Genomic DNA, 18,460 nt, shown 5'->3' on the forward strand with positions numbered 1-18,460 from the left:
AGCCACCGCTGGCATCATGGAGGGCTGCCATGCCCGTCCAGGCTGCACCCCCACTTGTGCGCCAACCCTACCCGCGGGAGGGCGGAAGAATGTGGCGCAGTGACACTTAATGGCATGTGGGTGCCTGGTAACTCCAGACAGGAGGAGACTCCTGGCAAGTGACCCGCTTGCCCACCACCATGCTTGGAATCATCTTAGTTATGTCTGGCTTTGGCATTTGCAGCCACTTCATTGCCCATCGCTCAGCCCTCTCTACCCCCATGTTAAAACACAGAGGGTGCATTGTGACTGGCACAGCCCGCCGCTCTGCAGACACGGGACAAGCACCCAGGGGAGGGGTAGTGTGGCGGACACAGGCTGGCCCAGGCAGCTACCCAGGGCATGCATCACGTATCAGCACATGCTCGCTCTCACCTTCATCTGCGTCGTCGTTGGACATGATGGCCACGCACTTCTCCCAGATGGATCGTACGTCTGCTCGGTAGCGATCACAGGCCCAGAGGAAGAGGGGAAGGAGCAGGGACTGGATGACCGAGCACCAGAGAACACACACCACCATCCAGTTGTAGGACACGTCAGACTTCAGGCTGGCAAAGCTCACCACCTGGGACATCAAAACCCCAGTGCGTTAGTTACTCAGCACGGCCCCCAGACTGGCCTGTCCCATCGACTCAGGGCCTGTGTGGGACGCAGAGGTTAGTGCTGTGCTCTGCACAAAAAGCGGCCCAGGTTGGAGCCCCAGGCCGGCTGGCTGGCAGAATGCTGTGGAGATCTGGCCCGGGGCTAGCCCTAGGCACTGCTTTTCAGCAGACCCAGCTCCTGGTCCCTGGGCTGGCGGATAACTGCTCTGGGCAGGCTCCAAATGGAGCCCTACACAGCCCCGCAACCCAGAAGCCTCCATAGGGTTGGGCAAGTCCTCAGCATTCAAGCCGAGCATCCCAACCCTGTCTTCCCTTCTCCAGGAAGCGGAGGGCAGGGACACCTGGGAGGCCCCGGTACCCAGCACACACAGCTGCTCTGAAGGCCCGGCCTGCACTGCTGGGTGTTGCGTTTGGAGGGCGGTTCTTACAGCTGCCACATCAGGGCCTTGCTCAGGGAGCGTCACGGTCCAGCCGGCATTCTCCGTCACTCTCTGCATCAGCCACTGTCTGGTGCCGGGACACTCCTGAGCGCTCAGCATCTCTGTTAACACCGAAACAGGCCTTCGTGCACCTGATCCAACTGGGTAACCACCGCTTGGGGTGGGGTGAGTCTGGAAGAGGGGCCCTGCTAACCGGCCTTCTCAGCTTTGCTCAGCAACCTGTGAAAGCCTCCAGGCACCTGGCAACCTGCTCCTGTCAAATCCATACGAGATCCCAAAGCCCAGAGCAGCCTTGCCAAGTGGGGCACACTCAGTTCCAAGCCTGCAGCGCCCCTCAGAGAACAAAGCCTCTGTCTGCAGCTGCCTCAGCTTGGGCCCAGTTTCCAGACCCCCCTTGGCACACACGTTGCTTGATGCAGGGGCACTGCCCTGATGTCACCATCCCACTTGTGACATCATCGCTAGTCTCAGGAGAAGGCTTATGAGGTCATCAGGAGGATGAAGGGAACAAGCAGCAGGGTCCAGAGAACCCAGAAGGGACAAGAACTATGGTGAACAGGAGCAGTGGGAGATGTGCCCCAGGGGAGATTCCCAGCCCCCGCCAGCGCAGCGGGCTCCGAGATAGCGGCTTGCATGCGAACGGAGCAGGAGAGTCTTTCACACCTTGCGCTAGTAGCTCAGCGTCCCCAGCGTAATTCACGCGGGACAGTGGCGCAGCCCCCCCCAGCTACCTCCAGCAATACCAGGCTCGCCGAGAGCAGCACTGACCAGGGCTGCAGCTGGCAGAGGTTAGAGGGCAGCGACCCTGCTGCCATCAGCCGCAATGCAGGCAAACAAGCATCTGCCCTTTCTCCAACATTTGCTTCCAGGGTCTTTAAAGTTCAGTTCAGTTCTGAGTCACTCATGCAGGAGTTTCCCTCTCCCTTGCTTCCCAAGCACCAGAGCTCCCTCGATCGTTCTCAAGCTCCCCACACACAGATTCACGGGCATTAGCCACTGCTCCATCCCGTCAATGTGGGATTTCACCATCCCTGCCTGGTCAGAGGGAAGCAGTGTGTGTCCAGGTGCAAAGCCCCTGCTAAATCCTCCTTGAGTGGAGAGAGTGAGGAGAAAGGCAGACTTCTCCTCATCCGAGAGCCTGGTTTCCATGGGGGCTCAGCCCCCCAACTCCAGCTGAAGGCAATGGAGCTGTGCACATGCAGCATTGCGGAGGATCAGGCAGACAGGTGAGACCGAGGAGGCTTTGCATCGTACTAAGCTCCATGATACTTACTGGGGTGGTTTTGTGTTTACCCAGAGGAACTCCTGTACAAGCTTTGCAGCATCAGTCTGCTGGTAGCAACCTCCCTCTCCACCCCCCACACTCATCAGCCAATCAAACCACTGCTGAGCAGCTGAAATGCCATGCTGGTCTCTCTGCGGCTCCTGTTATCGAACGACGATTACACAAAAGTCATACACGAGGGACTCCCCATCAGCCACACAAGTTCAAACAGCCTTTTGCAGGCACGGCGCCCCCAACCACTCACCCTGGCATAGGGAGGAGGCTGGCTGCAGAACCACATCCCCTCTTAACACACCTGCCTCCTCCAGCCAGAATTAACGGCAGCCACCCCGACCTTTACGAGGGCACCACACGCCAGAAAGCAGGCAGCTCACGCAGCCACTCTGCCGGCAGCAGGGCAGGGACCTCCCTTCAGTGATGTGCAGACACAGTCAAGACCATCCTTCTGACCCAGAGCTGTACGGACGGACTCAAACACCATGCTCCGGGCTCACATGCAGCCAGTTTTCTCAGTGTCTGGGAGCTCAGTCTGCAAAATATAAAGCACTTGGCTGTGCTTTCCCAGACACAAGATTGACAAGAAAATGACACAGGCCAGCTCCAGTCAGATCACCCGCCCTGACAGTGGGGCTGCCGACGACACCCTCCTCTCCTATCCCATGGGACACCCTTCCGCCTCCAGCAGAGCAAGACCAGAACTGACAACTCTTGCCCAGTTTCAGCCAAGCACTGCTAATCCAGCTTGACACACGTGCTGGCTATTAGGCAGCTCCCTGCTCCTGCAGAATTTGGAGAGAAGACTGCGGACTCTGGACAGAACTTCGAACACTCTGTCGGCTTCTTGGGACAGTAAAAATTAGATTAAAAGAGGGCACATTGTCAGGGCCCTGGCGATCCTAAAAAATGCACGTGCTGGTTCTCAGCCTGCGACCCAAGCCCTGCACAGCAAACACCCTCCCGCAGAGAGTATTTTTCCTGTTTTAATGCCCAAACGTAGCAATTATTCAATCTTTCCCCCTCGCTCCCAAAGGCAGAGCATTTCAGTGGCTTTTAGAAGCGGAAAACAAGGGTTACGTTCAGAGCAAGCACACGCTCGGGGTTCAGTACACTGACTCTGCTAAGCGCACTTCATGCAAACTGCAGCAAAGATGCAATAAAATTATTAATGCCGAAGGAGCTGCTGTGTAACAATAAGGGTACGGAGATGTACCAGGTTTATGAACAGTGAGTGTGACCAAGTCAGCGAGGGGAAGTTCTTCTGTACTGGACAATAAGAATTTCCTGTATGAATGTGTTGATCTAGCTTAAGAAGAAGAACAAACAGAAACGCAAGCACATATTCTCCCCGGATAAGCAACCTCCCACCAAGCACTGTGGGTGGCAGTTACAAGGCAATGGCCTACTTCCAGGCCGAAGGGCACAGCTGGCTTGCCAGGCTGGGAACTAGAGAGCAAAGGACAGTAAAGAGTTAAAAAGCTCTTCTCTGGAGAAGATGGGTCAATGAGTTCTAACAGGAAGACAAGCTGTCAGCCCTCCCTGGGAGATTGGCCTTTCCAGACCCAGGGAAGGGTAAGCCTCAGGGAGAGGCAGATATGCGCAGAGGTTGGTTTATTGCTTTTAAGACCTGTTTTCTCTGACATGCTTTTGTTCTAGTAAATTATACTTTGCCTTAAGGAGGGGGTCAGTTCACCGGTTATCGCTGTCATCACCCGGGAGGGAACAGACTGCAGGATACGACCCAAGTCAGATCTGCCGAGGCAAGCCTGGTTAGTACCAAGGGAATGCCAGGCAGGGCCCAGTCTGCGAATGGCAAAACCACGTGATTCCGCCCAAGCCAGGTGATGCCTCGAGGCTGGGGGCAGGGGCACTCCACGAGCTGAGGAGGGTCAGAGGTGCTGATTGCCTGATAACTGTGCAAATCCCGCCCCCCACCTCCAATCTCCAAATCCATACAAGCGAGGCAAACTGAAATGCTTTCTAGGTTTCCTACTCTGGCAAACGGCTCCATGCTCTCCCCCCATCTGCTGGAAAGGACATGGGGCCCATAGGTCATAGGCAGTGCCCCAAGTTGGTGTCATTCTCATCAACGGTCCAAAATCTTACATGGGAAATCATGATTATTCCACCAAGGTCTCTCTTCATGGGACTGCCCCCTCCCACTCATTAGCTGCTCCAGAGCACTTTGTAGCATCTTGGAGATGGCAGCTAACACCAGCCTGCAAGTGAATGCAAACATTCGGCTGTCTCCTCTCTATGTGAACTTGCTCAATGCACTTGGAGCCTCCTGGCTATGGGGAGAGGGGATGTTCACAGCACCCTTGCTAGGCTGGATACACAGCGATTTGGTCTGAATCCCGCAAGCTCACTGAAGCCCTCACTTGTCTATCCAGAAAAAACCCTAGGTGCATGGTCAAGTTAAGCACGCGCTTAAGCACTTTCCTGAATCGGGGCATGAAAGAGCCCATTCATCTACGCCCACCCTGCAAGGCTGGAATGACTTTTTGCATGTCAAAAGTGTCGCCTGCCTCCCATCTACCTCTCTGAGCTTTCCCCACACTGGATTCCAGATGGCAGACAGCAAGTCTGTACTGCTGGGGTTAGGAGTTATTAACGTGTTGCTGCTGAAACAAAAGGTTTATTAAATTAAAACAACCCCGCTGCAGCATGTAGAGGCCATTTTCCCAGTGGGCTGGCGTGTCTACTGCCAGTTCCAGAGCCAATGAGCTGCACGCAACCACGGCCGGCCAGCCCTGTAGCACAAACCACCCAGTTATGAATGTTTCAGAATTTGGAAAAGAAAAATACAGCCAGAATATGCAAACTGATTCATATTAATCAAGACCAACTATAGTGCTTCCCCCTGTTAATTAATGGATCATTAGCATAATGGTGTAAGTCAAATTCATATTAACTTAATCTGATCTTTATAAATTGCTTAACATCGCCTGGCATGGAGTATCAGCATCCTCACTGTTTGTTAAATCCTGCTTCAAGTAACATCACGAATGGGCTGCAAGGCAAGAGCAAATTCATGCTGGAGGAGGGGAGGCTGGCTTGCTCACCAGGGCAGCATTTGCATTTTTAACTTCGCTTACATAAAAATCAGTTTCGTGCTCGTCAGAGGTGCCCGATCGACAGTTTTGGACACTGCCGCCTATTTGTACCAGGTGTATCGGTCCCCAGGGCAGAAAGAGCACAGGCCACAGCTGTGCAAATTCCACACTCACACCCCAACATGCCTCAGCGGGGCTAGGAGTAACATGCCCTGAAGACTGGGAGTGATCTGCAGTTGGATCTGTCTGTATGGCACCCAGCACAATGGGCCCTGACCATGATCTCTAGGTATTACGTCTTCCTAGGTGGCATCTCCATTCCTGGAGATTTGCAACCACGGTAGCTCAAATCCTCTGCTAATCTCTGTGGATGAATAGTCCACCCAGGATACCACACCATCCATCCAAGATCGTCTTTTCTGCCTCCTGTTCACCATTAGCTTCCCTTTTCAGTGCCCGTAAACATGCGGTGTCCGCTGAACCTTTTGCAATGTGCCCTGCAAATCCAATCTTTGTTTTCGTAAGATCGCTTACTAGCATCTGCTGAGTTCCAGTGCTGCTGACAATACCCTGCAGTATCCTGAACGAACCTTATGGAATTAAGATAAATCTTATTGAACTAGAGTTAATATCTTTGGGTATATTGTATTAAAAATGCAGGTGTGTATGTGTTATTGTGGCATTGAATGTACCCTCTCTAGCAGGGAGGGAAATGCTAATGTACTGCCTCCATTATCAACCCCTGGAAGCCCCCCTTCCAGGGAGATGTAGGTACTAGCTCAAACTGTATTCTCCAGGGAAGAAAGGGTTCTTAGATAAATATCCTGGTTTGAAACTAGCTCAGAGCCTTCTCCCTGATCCAGCCAATGGACAAGGCCCCAATCCTTAGGGTAGGGGTGGAAGGACTGGGGGCTAGTTCTGAGCTGAGGCTGTGTTGACCTTGTGGCCACAAGGAAACCCAGGGGTGGGGTGCTGACGGACAGCTCCTGCCAGAATCCAAGTTAGGGTTGGGATGAACCCTGGTAAGATTATTTGTATGCATGCAGGTTCTCTTATTGTCTTTAATATGCTTTCTCTGTAATGCTTTTTACCTTAAGAATAAAGCAGGCCTCATGGGGAGTGCTGTGTGCTACCATATAACTGTCGCAGTTACACCTGTTAACTGTCTCAGAAGAGAAAGTGAGCAGGTGTCCTTGGCCCACCTTGTCTGTGCTGAGAATTACACAGAGTAGGCAGGGAACTGTGCAGCATGGAAACATCCCAGTCAGGAGGGAGAAGGGCATAGGTCTCTGCCCAGAAGGGCAACAGCTGGGGAGGCGGAAGTCTGAGAGCGGGTGCCCATGTTGGATTGCTAAGGGAATATCCAGGTGCAGTTGCCCTGGATGGTGACACCCACCATCTCTAATACTTCCTCATTGGTTACAGTCTAGCCAGGATATCTTCAGAATTATTCTATACCACCATAATTCAAAGGATTGGGTTTATTTTTAATTACTGATTGTTTGAATGTCCAAGTTTCACAGCCAAAGTTTAACACAGACCAACTGTACGTTTTAAGAGAATAAGTCTTCAGATGTATATCCCATCTCATCAGACTGTTATGCTTCCAGAATCTCTTCTGGTTTTGCTATTCTGGTGCTGACTTCAGTATCTGATTGTTCATCTTCTGTAACGATGCTTCCTAAACAGCAATAATTTCTCACTTGCTGCATGGCGGCTTCATTCACTGGAACCTTGCATGTTTCCCAGGTTCTTTGTGCACCGTGCTAGTTTTTGTCTTGTCCATATTCAACTCCAGACCCGATTCTTCGCCGTAGTCATGTGTCACCTCCACTAACTTCATCAGAGCGTCTTCTGAAGCAGCCAGCAGCACTTGCCCTCTGCACAGCGAATGGTGCTCACCCACTCTAGCGGCTGCCACAATATAAACGTTCATCAGCAATACAGTGGGTCTCTGCTGCCTGCAGGCCACTCCGTCCCTGGCCTCTCTGAAGAGGCTGATGATGAGGGGCCCAGTTAGGAGGGTGATGGGGCACCTGTGCACTTGGAAAGAAAGAAGCCACCAGCCGGTCCCCCTCCAGCCACTGACCACAAGGTAAGGGGGAGGAGACAGCGCCGTTCACCCGCAGCCGTTCACAGGAAGCTGCCCCAGCTTGTCGGCAGCCTGGGAGAGCACAGCTGGCTCCCCGGCTGGCAGGCTCAGCAGAGAGGCCCAGTGCTTTCCCAGCCCCCACATGGCACCTCTAGTGCTGGGCTGAAGCACGTGGCGGGAGCTTGCGCTGCCCAGCCTCACACCCAGCTTGGCCTGAGCTCACCCACGTCCAGAGCTGTCCTTGCGTTACCTTTCAGTAGTGCAGCTTCCCCGGGGCACCGCCCAGGGACGTGTGCCCACACGGCACCCGGAGAAAAGCTGGTCTCAGGGCGTCACTGTGGCATCCTGTTAGCTAGGGGAAGCACGGCCGGCGGACGTGGCGTCGAACACACCAGCTGCGCCGACATGGAGCTCGGCGCTAACCGCGTGTTCGTTACCACGGATTCTCTCTTGATGCCATTTCCCAGCGCAGACCAGCCCCGAAGGCTTGGGCTGCACTTAGCAGGTGCCCGCACGGCTTTGCTGGTCAGGGTGTGAAGGACAGACAATCACCAGCGTCACGGTCGCTATGTTGACAGACAAGAACCTCGTTCGGGGAAGTGGCATTCCTGCACCAGGAGCACTGACTCCCTGGCACGGGCATCGACACTACAGTGTAACTGGGCCGCCAGAGGCTCCATGGTGCTGTCCTTGAATTGGAGCTCAGAGCCTAGACACGAGTGCAATGGCTCCTGAAGAGTGCGCTGCACCAGGAGCTCTCCCACATCCAGGGGGGCCCCGCTTACCAGCTGCTCAAGCCAGCTCCTCAGGAGTCTGCACTAGCCAGCAGGGCCGGCCAGGGCTCTGGGGGAAGCCGCTGGATGCTGCTCCACAGCCAGACGCAGCCGCATGGGCATCTGACCCCGGGCCTCCGGCATGGGAGACCAGAACATGCTCCTGCAGGCACCAGGAGCAGCCCCTCATCACAGTGGGAACATGGGAGAGGAAACGTGCATCTCTTTCCTCCTTTTCGCAGTGTTTATTATGTAAATTCCAGCAGAGAACGTTCCCCCCTTAGGGTCTGACACATTTCGACAGCGAACACTTCAAAAGAACAAGGAGTCCTTTTTATCTGCTCCTCTCATTGGCACATCTCCTCCCCACCATGCGCCCCCGCGCACCTGGGGCATGCCTGGCCCAGCCGCTCCAGCAGAGCACAGGGCACACAACGCTGCCTGTCCCCCACGCCTCACCTCCTGCACATCTCCGGGGACTTTCAGCCCAAGACAAATTCTGCTCTGCTGAGGCTTTTTCCAGAGCAGAATTTTAAGTAAGAATCCTGTCAGCACTGAGCTATTTAAAAATCCCAGCCATCAGCTCCAACAGTCACATGCTCTCGGAGCCCGGGGTCATCTTTAGCACCTTCTAAATAAAATCCGCTCCTCACTCGCACTCTCCCCCCGCCCCTCCCTTACACGCACCGTTTAAATCCCGGTTTCTGTCCCTCTTCCCAAGTTCCTTGCCTCTCCAGGGAGCACCCTCCCCTTGCCCGGGGGGGAAAAGCTGGCCTGTACTGCCTTGTCTTTTGGACTGATCCACCCCGGCCAGGGATAGGCTGTGGGGTGGGTAGTCCAAAGAGAAGCAGCAGCTCTCCAGGAACGAGTCACTGACTTTGGAGGCCAGAGGGCAGCTCCCCTCAGCCACAAGAGGCTATATTTAGGAGGGGCTGGTGCAGGGCGGCCCTGGGAAACGTTCCGGTCTCTCGGCTCGGCAAACAGCCTGCCGCTTCACCAGGGCGTTGCCCTGCTGAGGGGCGGGTGGCTTAGCGAGAGGACCGACTGTCTGGGGCACACATCTCACGAGGTGCAGAGGGCCTCGGAAGACGGGGAGAGGGGCCCCGCCCTGGACCTTCAGGCACAAAAGGAGCCTGCCGTGCCCTAACAGCAGTCCTGGCTACAGAACTGTCCCCGCATTAGCCACACAGGGCGGGCGGTGCCCAGCCAGTTCCCGAGGTACAAGCTGCAGATGCACCTGAAGGGGCAGGTGCAGCAGTGGGAGGATGAATGGGGCAGCACAGGGCGATGATCCTGCTGGTGACAGGTGGAAAGAGAGAGAGAAAAGAAAAACCATACACAAAAAGGTGCCAACCCCCAGTGGAATCAGGCCAGATTTAAAGCAGGAACAATAAACTTGCTGCATTCAAAGTAGGCATCTAATGAAGCATGAAATATAATTTCAGGTTGCTGAATTAGTGACTGGCGGTGCAGAAAAGCACTGGATCCCCCTGGCTGCCTGTAAGCACAGCCTACCAACGACACCTACCCTGGCCTGCCAGTCTCCCACCCCCCCTCCGACTGCCCCCGCCCCACTGTGCGTTAACTGTACATAGCTCACAACGATAGGACATCAGCCGTGCAGCTCCAGAGTCACACCAGCGCCACTGAGAGCCGAACGTGGCCCCTCGTCTCTCCGGCGAGAGGAGCAATGGGAGCGTAGGGACAGGCAGGGAAGGTGAGTGCCAGAGAAACGGGCAGAGGGACTCAGAAGGGCTAGCATTGCCCTGCCCACCCACTGAGCCAGGCGAGAAGAATGTCTGTAAATGAGGAATCCCTGCTTCTCCTCCACGAGTCCTCCAACCCTGATGGGGTGCTTCACTTCATGAAGCCAGCCTCTGTGTCCCTGGCAGATTAAGGGACTTGCCTAAGGACACAGATTCAGTCAGTGGCAGAGTGGGGATAAGGGATTCTGGTACTAAGGTGGCAGGGGCCATGGAAGCTGGGAGAGATGGAGCTCTGCGGTTTCTGGCTCCTAGGCCCCCTCTTAGCCCACTACCATCTGGCTGCTTTCTCAATAGCACAAACGCAGGGGCTCCTACAGCACGGGGGGGCTATGGGCCTGGAAAGGCAAATTACCCTCCACAGATTTAGCTCGTCATTTATTAATAGCCCTCAAGGCCAGCACACCAGGGTTCTCAGGAGCACTGGCATGTTATTAGCAGGCTGCAAAGCTCTGCCCCACCAGGGTGAACTGCACCCCAGCGCCCACCTGGGGCAACATCTCCAGGGTGGCATGCAGTCACACTCTCCACAGGGGCCCCCAATTACTGACTCATGGCTTCCGAGAGCGGGTATTATTTGCTGGCAAGGTGCGAAGGAGCTGGCAGCTCAGGGAACGAAACCTCAGCCAGGCCACACGTCTCTGTCGTGTTTTGCCTGCACAAGGCCGGGCCTTTTCAAAGGGCTTTAGCAAAAGGCCTCACAGAGCAGCTTCCCCGCAGCAGCTCTCCATCCACTGCAATGCACGTGCCCGTATTCTCGCCTTACACGGGTCCTGCCAATGCTTCTCCCTTCTCTCCCCAGAGCGGCCACTCCCAGAGAAGCCAAAGATACACACAGAGTCCTGCTTAGAGGAGCTGCACCAGCTACCAAAAGAACCAAATGCATAAATGGGACAGCCGAAGCAGGGAAATCTGCATCACTCGCCTCTGCTGGCCATTTCATAGGCTGCTTCCCATGCAGTAAATACAGACACTTATCACCCCCAGCTGCGGGACGTCAACACTGGGCCTGCCGCATGTCCAGCATAATCTTAAAAGCCACAGGATTCCCATCCCCACTATACATGACAGCCACAGACTAAAGCATCGCGGGCACTTGCCCAGACTGTTCTCAGTTCCACGCCCCTTTCTCTGGCTAACTCCAGATGCCAGGAGCCAGCAGCCATCCCTGACTCCAGTCCTGTGCTCACAGCCCCCTCTTGTGATGGAGAGGAGGGGCTGGCACGCCCCATGGCACGGGACCCACTCGCCTCCATTCTCCATCACAAGCCAAACATGGGAAGTGCTGGGGCAGGACCAATCTGAGGCCTCACATTGCTTCTGCTCCCTTCTGGGGCCTCGCTTTCCTTGCCCTAAAGCTGCAGGAATTCATCTGCACTCCTCCCTATCGATGTACTCACGTGCCCTCCCCACCACCGTGGTTTGTGGGTCCCTCACTGGCATCCCTCCCCCCACCCCACAAAGCTGGGCACTGCTACTGCCCCATGCTGCCAATGGGAATGCAGGCAGAGAGAGACTTGCCCAAGGTCAGGCAGGGAGGCAGTGGCAGAGTTGGGAACTGAACCACATTCCCCAGAGGTCCAGCCCAGTGTCTTAACCACAAACTCATCCCACCCTGCCCCCCCCACAAGGCTCCCCAACCCCCCCACAAGCAGATGGGGCAGCTGCACTATGCACTTGGCTCCTGCCTCAGTAACTCTCTGTGCTGAGCAGATTCGACAATGCTCAGGCTGCAGGATCAGACTTGCCAGCGTCCCAGCTCCTCTCTTCATTAAGGTTGATCTTTAATTCCCAGCTCCTCATCAATCGCTCCCAACACACTGCCTTCCCTCTGTCCCTCCGCTTCTATTACGCAGGCAGGAGTGTATGAGAAAGGCACTTCAAAGACATCATTATTCTGCATTAAACCATCTTTGCCATTTATTAGCCTTTCAATTCATCACATATTCTGGCTCTGGCTACATTCCTCCTCACTGTGCGCCCAGCCCATTTGGTTCCGGGCGTGCACATCGGTCCTGCTGTCTCTGCACCAACCCCGCTCGACCGCCCTGACAACGTGGGATGTCACTCGCTCCAGGCCCAGCGCTCCCTCCGTCCCACACAGCCCTGCAGACTCCCTGTGATTTATTAGCAGTGGAAACTCTGAATCAGAGAACTCCAGAAAAGTGCCAAAGTTCAAGGCACGAATCCCACAGCCTCCCCCTCTCCCTCCACTGCTGCGTGAAGCTGCTTCCTTGCTGATCTCACACATGCGATTCAGAGGCCAGTTTCGCAGGTCCGGGTCCTAGCAGGCGGAGAGCTGCGGGAGCAATGTGTGGTCACACAGAGCAGGAGTGAAACCCGTGCCCAGGAAAGAGCTGCAGGATCCTGGCTCCCTAGCAATGGTGCAGACACTGGTACTGAGTGGGGACCCAGAGCTTCCTCAGGGAGCCTGGCTGTCTGCACTCGCACCGCTGGTAGAATACGTGGGACCTTATCATGGAATTCCTCATGTGGAGAAACCTGCCCGGGAGGCAGGACATTCAGTGAGGTTCCCCTCAAGCAGCATCCCCAGGCCCCTCTCTTGAGGGTGTGGGGTTTGCCCCATTGCCCCAGAACCCACAGCTCTCGGGGGATCTGCTAGAGGCCAGGGCCAAGGCCCTGCGGACCTGCGGGTGTGGGTAGTGGTTTCCACAGCACAGAGCGGCTCTAGGCCAGGAGCTATTACAGCCCTAGGCCAGGGGATGAGGGCTACAATCCCCCAGAGGCAACAGAGCTCCCCTTCCACACAGGCAGGGAGAGAACCCCTCCTCAGCTTGTCCTCAGAGCACGGCCTTGCGCTCTGGCCCCGGCATTTCTGGGAACGGCGGCAGGACACCAAGGAGCGGGTGGCAGGGGAGAGTCTGATTAATTTCCTCCCCGGCCCAATTCGCTCCAGTACCCAGCCATTTCAGAAAACCCCAGGTCACTTGATTATTCTTTGTTAACGAAACATCCTACAGCCCCAACAGCGGCACTGTCCCAGTGTAGCAACAAGAGAGCCCCATGCCTGGGGAGCACGAACACCGAGTCATGATTTCCATGGCACCACCAAACCTGCAGCCAGCACCCAAACTACCCCCATGCCCTTGTGGGATTGGAATGGCAACTTTCCACAGTCCAGCAGCAAGTGCCCCAGGGACAAGCCTGTGCTGCAGCATTTACCCTGCGCGAACGTTGCCTGAAATGCCCCCTCTGGACGCCAGAAACCGCCGGTCCAGGGTTGTATCAGCCTGGGCAGCTTTCCCCCTTTGCGCACAAGTCACTAATCCAACCCCTCCTGCCCCCCAGCCATCACTCACCAGGATGGGAAAGCCCATCAGGAAATCATAAATGAACACGATCCCGGTGACCAGGTAGGTGATTTGCAGAGAGGTCTTGACGGGCTCAGAGCCGTCGATGGATGAGCGCCGTTTGCCCTGCGCGTCCTCCACCACGATGGCAGGTACGTTGAACTTGTTCCTGTCGATGCTGTGCCCCATTTGGACGGAGAAGGTCTGGAAGAGGGCGATGCTGGTGCAGACGACGCCCATCGCCACACTGCCACTGATGAGGAGCAGGAAGCAGACGCCGAAGCCCAGGCCGATCTCGGTGACGATGAAGCGGCAGTCCCTGGCGTAGAAGCGCTCGGTGGTGTCATGCCATCCGACTGCTGGCAAGGTGGAAAGGATGAAGGACACCATCCAAATGCCCATCACAGTGTGAACAGCTTGTTTCTTGGTATTGCTCAACCTGCAGTGGTGGGGGGAGACAAGACAGCATTCCTTGGGTACAGACGAGACCCGCAGGGCAGCGCTGGCTGGAGAAGACCCAGAGGTACCGACTGCCCCCAAATGCCATGTCACCACCAGGGCAAAGGCTCTCGGGATACAAAGCTCAAAAGGAAAACGGCCTCGTGAGCCACCATGGTGCTCAGCCCAGCAGCAGCACAGCCGGGACCGGGTGGGAGGCTGACCCTGACCCCCTGCTGAGGAGGAAGAGGGCGTGAATTATTTGTGCTTGTGTCAAACTGGCTGGAGGAGGAATTGAGCTGGGCACACTATGCAGAGACCCTGGCCAGCTGTTCAGAGCTCGGGGCCCTTCCCAATCGATCTCCAACCTTGCGTCACAAGCGCTTGTCAGGTTTCTAACTGGTACATAACCCGCCCATGCGGAATTCACCTCCCCCGCGGCACTGCCCACCAGGGCCTGTGGTGACTGCCCCTCTCCAGCCGCCAGCCAAGCCACGCTCCTGCTTTCAGCCCCTGCAGAGCGTGGCAGCACGCAAGGGGCGAGCGCTCTCCCAGCTGGCTACAAACGCAGGGCCCAGTCCTGCGAGGTGCTGAGCGACTTCAACTCCCACCGGCTCCGCACACCTCCCAGGGCCGGGCCCGCACTTCACCGACACACGAGCCTGCAAGAGCCCGAGACCCTGCTGCCCTGACCCGCAGCACCAGGCTCCGGATGGGGAGGCTGCGCTGCCTCTCCAGCCTGGCGGTGCCGTTCGGACGTTTGCCGCCCTGGGGTTTCTCTGTGCGGGGCTGGATCCGTACCCTGTCCTGCCGCCCCGAGTGCTGCGGCCAGGGGATGGTTTCTGGCAGCCTGGTTCAGCTCCGTGGTGCTGTTCAAGATTATTTCCGGTCACTGGAAAAAATACAATTGCTCCAGGGAGGGTGTCACCGCCCAGCCCGACTCCCGCCCCATGTCCAGGCTGCTGCTTTCGGTAAAGCTGTTCACGGAGCCAGAGAACCGGGTCCTTCGGCAAGTGGAGGAGCTGACTGGGCGGCTGCTACGCTTGGCTCCCCCAGGCTGCTGAACAGAAAAGGCTCCGTCCAGACAGCGCTGGCAGGGGTGAGGCCTAGCTCAGGCAGGCCCGGCAGCTCGGCTTGAACCAGCGTGTTAAGAAGAGCATGTGGCTGTGGTGGCGGCAGGGGCTAACTGCCCGGGCACGACCCTGCCTGGCCCCTGTGCGGACGCAGCCAGCCAGCCCTAGCCATGAGGCCACACTCCTATTTTTAGGCACCCGCTTGAGTCAGACTGGTGTGCGTATGTCCACCCAAGCGGGGAGTGAGGCCTCCCAGCTGCTGTGTAGACCCAGCCCAGGAGAGCAGCATTATTCATATTTCATCGTTTCACACTGTGGCGATTCTGTCCAGTCGTAAAAACACCCAAAGCAGCGTTTTCCCTACTTTAAACAGACGTGTGCTCGTACGGGATCAGCTCTTTGGTTGCTGCTTAGAACTTCAAATGACATGTCGGAAATACCTTCGTCTCAGCAGCGGACTCTCACTGGAGCCACCAGCTGATTTCATACAGGCTGCCAAAAGCCAACAGACGATAGAGGCTGCTGATCTTGGCGGACCTATTCAATCTGGAGAACTAGGGGTAAAATCCAGCCAGGGTCTCACCTAGCTGAGTGCTGCTGGGAAGCGTTGAGGTTTCAGGCTCAGGCTGGCATGACTGACAGGGCTCCAAACTGAGAAACATTTCTAGGATTGAAATCTCCAGGATTGAAGCTCTGCTTATAAACACCAAGAGAAGAGTCAGTTTTGTTTTGCTTTATGCTCTTTTGAAGGCGCCCATCAGATATTTTGTCATCTATTTATAAGTAACACTCCTGCAGCCTCTGAATAAAACAAAAAAGGGCTAAGGCGAGAGAGCGAATGGAAAGCAGTTGGTTAAAGGGAGATAAAAGGAATATTCGGAGAACGGTTCCAAGGGCATGTACAAGAAATGAGAAAGAGACAGACACTAAGTTGTTGTTTATGTAAACATCTCTCCAGTTAGAAGAAAAGGATTCTGGGGGATGGCTGCAGCAGATTTCACGCGCTGGGAATTGCATGGCTCCTCTTGGCCAGGTAGTTTTCACAATTCCCCGAAAGCCCCAGGGAGCACACGCAGTGCGACCAGCTTCCCAGTGGGGTAGTTGGAATCCACCCTAGCAGGAAAAAATTCTACAGTACAAGGAGATATTAGAGGAAATGTATTTAAATTGCAGAGGAAGTGATAAAAGAGGATTAGACCCAAAAATATCAGAGAAAGCAGGAACTTGTACTAAGTGTTTATGATTTTGCTGCATTACAGAAGCTGAAAGAATAAACTCCTAAGGATAATTCTTTGATCAACTGCCTTAATATTCTTTCTCCAAAATATCAGGCCTAACACTGCTCTGCCTCTGTGTGCAGAATTCAGATGGGACATTTGCTGTTTTAAGGGGGAGCTGAAAAGCGTTTTTTATCATCCTAATTCCGGCTCTGTAGAGAGGGAAATACAGAACTCTGGACTCTCATCTCAGCAGGGAAGTGCAGAAGGAGCCAGCTTTCCAGTCCATCATGTTCACAGAACATGGCAATGGATTAGCTCATTCTAAAAGCTGAGATTTTAACTGAAACCATGTTTGTGCTGCTCACAGCTGGGCGTCAGGTTCAGTCCATTTCTAAATACAAGGGGTTCCCCATTTCTAGACTTACTTCATGCCACCTTGGAATGCATGTCATTGCATGGGATGGATTTTTATCGTGTTTTAAAAATCAAAATTTGACTGAGGCAGAAAAGGAAACCCATGGTTTTGCAGGGAGAGAGAAATTTACCTGTAATTGACTGGCCAGCGGACCATCCACATCCGATGGTAGGACAAGGAGGTGACTGAGAAGCAGGTGACCAAGGTTAAGGTATAGAAGGTGGAGACAAAGGCCTTGCAGAGGCCTTCGCTCCATTCATAGTCTGAGCGCCGCCGCCGGAGCTCAATCGCAGCGTACATAGTGATGGGGACGGCTATGTTAAGGATGTGAGTCCCCGCCAGCGTGCAGATAAGGAACTCCAGGGGCTTCCATTTCTTCTGCTTGGCACTTACACTCAGAATCCCCCAGGCGTTGGCTAGAACGGAGACCCCCGAGCAGACCAGCCAAGCTACCGCATTGTTGTGTAGTCTCTGATCATCATTCATGGTGGAGGGTGGAGGCACCATCAGATGAGGCAAGTTGTGGATGACGTCCAAGGAAGAAGGAGGGAAGTAAATACATCCTACAGCAGAGTGCAATCCATCCAGGGCACCTTTGGGAGGGATCAGGCGTTGCAGGGGAGCACCCGACACCAGACGACTCCGGAACCTGAGGGAATACAGAGGGTCTGGCAGGTTAAAAGCCTCTCTCATGTTTTGCCCATCGTGCCCACTGCTGTGTGCGCAATGGACACGCAGCTGAACGCTGCCGTCCCCAGTACGGGTCCCTCCAGGACAACGGGGAGGCAAACGGGCTGGACAGGGCAAGCTGGCACTGCGGCTCCCCATGTGGCTAACGCAGAGGGTGTCAATCCAGCATCCTCCCCCAGTACTAAAGTCGCCCAACCCAAACACCCTTTCATGGCCAGTCACAAGATGTGGGGAGCTTGGGTAAAGCCCAGGAATATATATTAGACTGCAGGCTACCATGGAAGGCCACTGGACCCACAGCCGGTCTAGCCAGCACACTGGGGGTGCCGCTCCCGACAGTCGGCTTTGTTTGCACACCACCCGCCGCTGGAAGTGCAGCTAAGCACAAGCAGGCTCCAAACGCAGCCTGCTTCGCGCAGACCCAGAACTGTCCCATGAGGTGTGTGGCTGGGCTCGCTACCCTGTGTTTAAACAGGTGTGAACGCAAACGCTTGGGGGAAGGGCTGGAGTGGGGGAGGCGCCTGGAGCAGTGCCAGGGGTCGAGCCCCCCCGGCTCTTTTGAAAGTCAGCGCCTGGGCCGGGCCTGCGCCCCCATGTTCAGGGCCTGAGGAGCCCGCACTTGGTGCGGCTGGATGGTGGAATCTAAGGTTAGAGCTCAGTCACTCAGGGGTTTATGCCCAGGTTTCTCACAGTCTGCCCTGAGGCTGGTACTCAGGCTCTTGCAGAGCCATTGGGTGCGTCACATGCACAGTGCCCCTGGCAGGACCCCCTGCACCCCGAAGTGCCGTGGCACAGAACAGCAGCTCTGCCCAGGGACCACCCAAGATGTGGGCATGGCAGAAGCACGGGAGTTCTTATTCTGCCACCAGTTCCGAGGCAGAACCTGAGAGTCAGAGACTCTCGTGGGCCAGGTTCCTGCTGGGCAGCTGCTGGCAGCATAGCAGGGCAGGGCCTGGGAGGGTTTGTAAAATCACTGCCCTTACCAGAGAACAAAGTGACGGGCCTAGGAACTCTGGCTCTGGAGCTCAGCTGACTTTCAGCAGACCCACGCACACCAGCGCACCGCTGTCGGGGGCTCGTGAGCCCAGAGTCAGACACAGACAATGGCAGCTTAGCTACAAGGAGCTTTGCTTGTGGTTCCATGTCTGCACCTCTAGGAAAGAAGGGGATTTTATGGAAGGGGAAGAGCGTGCGTGTGCATTGCTCTTTGGGCTGCAGCGGCCGCAGCGCTGCCAGTGGAAGACGGAAATTGTTACATATTCTGTC

General features: G+C 55.4%; 1 protein-coding gene across 2 annotated transcripts in view; it reads right to left on the bottom strand.

The window, feature by feature from the left end:
- Positions 1-18,460, bottom strand: part of GPR153 (G protein-coupled receptor 153) — a 45,458-nt gene that overhangs the window by 10,226 nt on the left and 16,772 nt on the right. For both annotated transcript variants that reach the window (XR_012155513.1, XM_073316249.1), the window contains exons 2-4: positions 16,635-17,153; positions 13,368-13,797; positions 415-604 (exon numbers count right to left, since the gene is read on the bottom strand). Coding sequence is in view for 1 of the 2 variants with exons in the window: in XM_073316249.1 (XP_073172350.1) it covers positions 415-604; positions 13,368-13,797; positions 16,635-17,011 (997 nt within the window). In the remaining variant the exon portion in view is untranslated. The remainder of the gene's footprint in view (positions 1-414; positions 605-13,367; positions 13,798-16,634; positions 17,154-18,460) is intronic.

This window comes from Lepidochelys kempii, chromosome 18, assembly GCF_965140265.1.
Source record: "Lepidochelys kempii isolate rLepKem1 chromosome 18, rLepKem1.hap2, whole genome shotgun sequence".
In the NCBI taxonomy this organism is placed as follows: Eukaryota; Metazoa; Chordata; order Testudines; family Cheloniidae; genus Lepidochelys; species Lepidochelys kempii.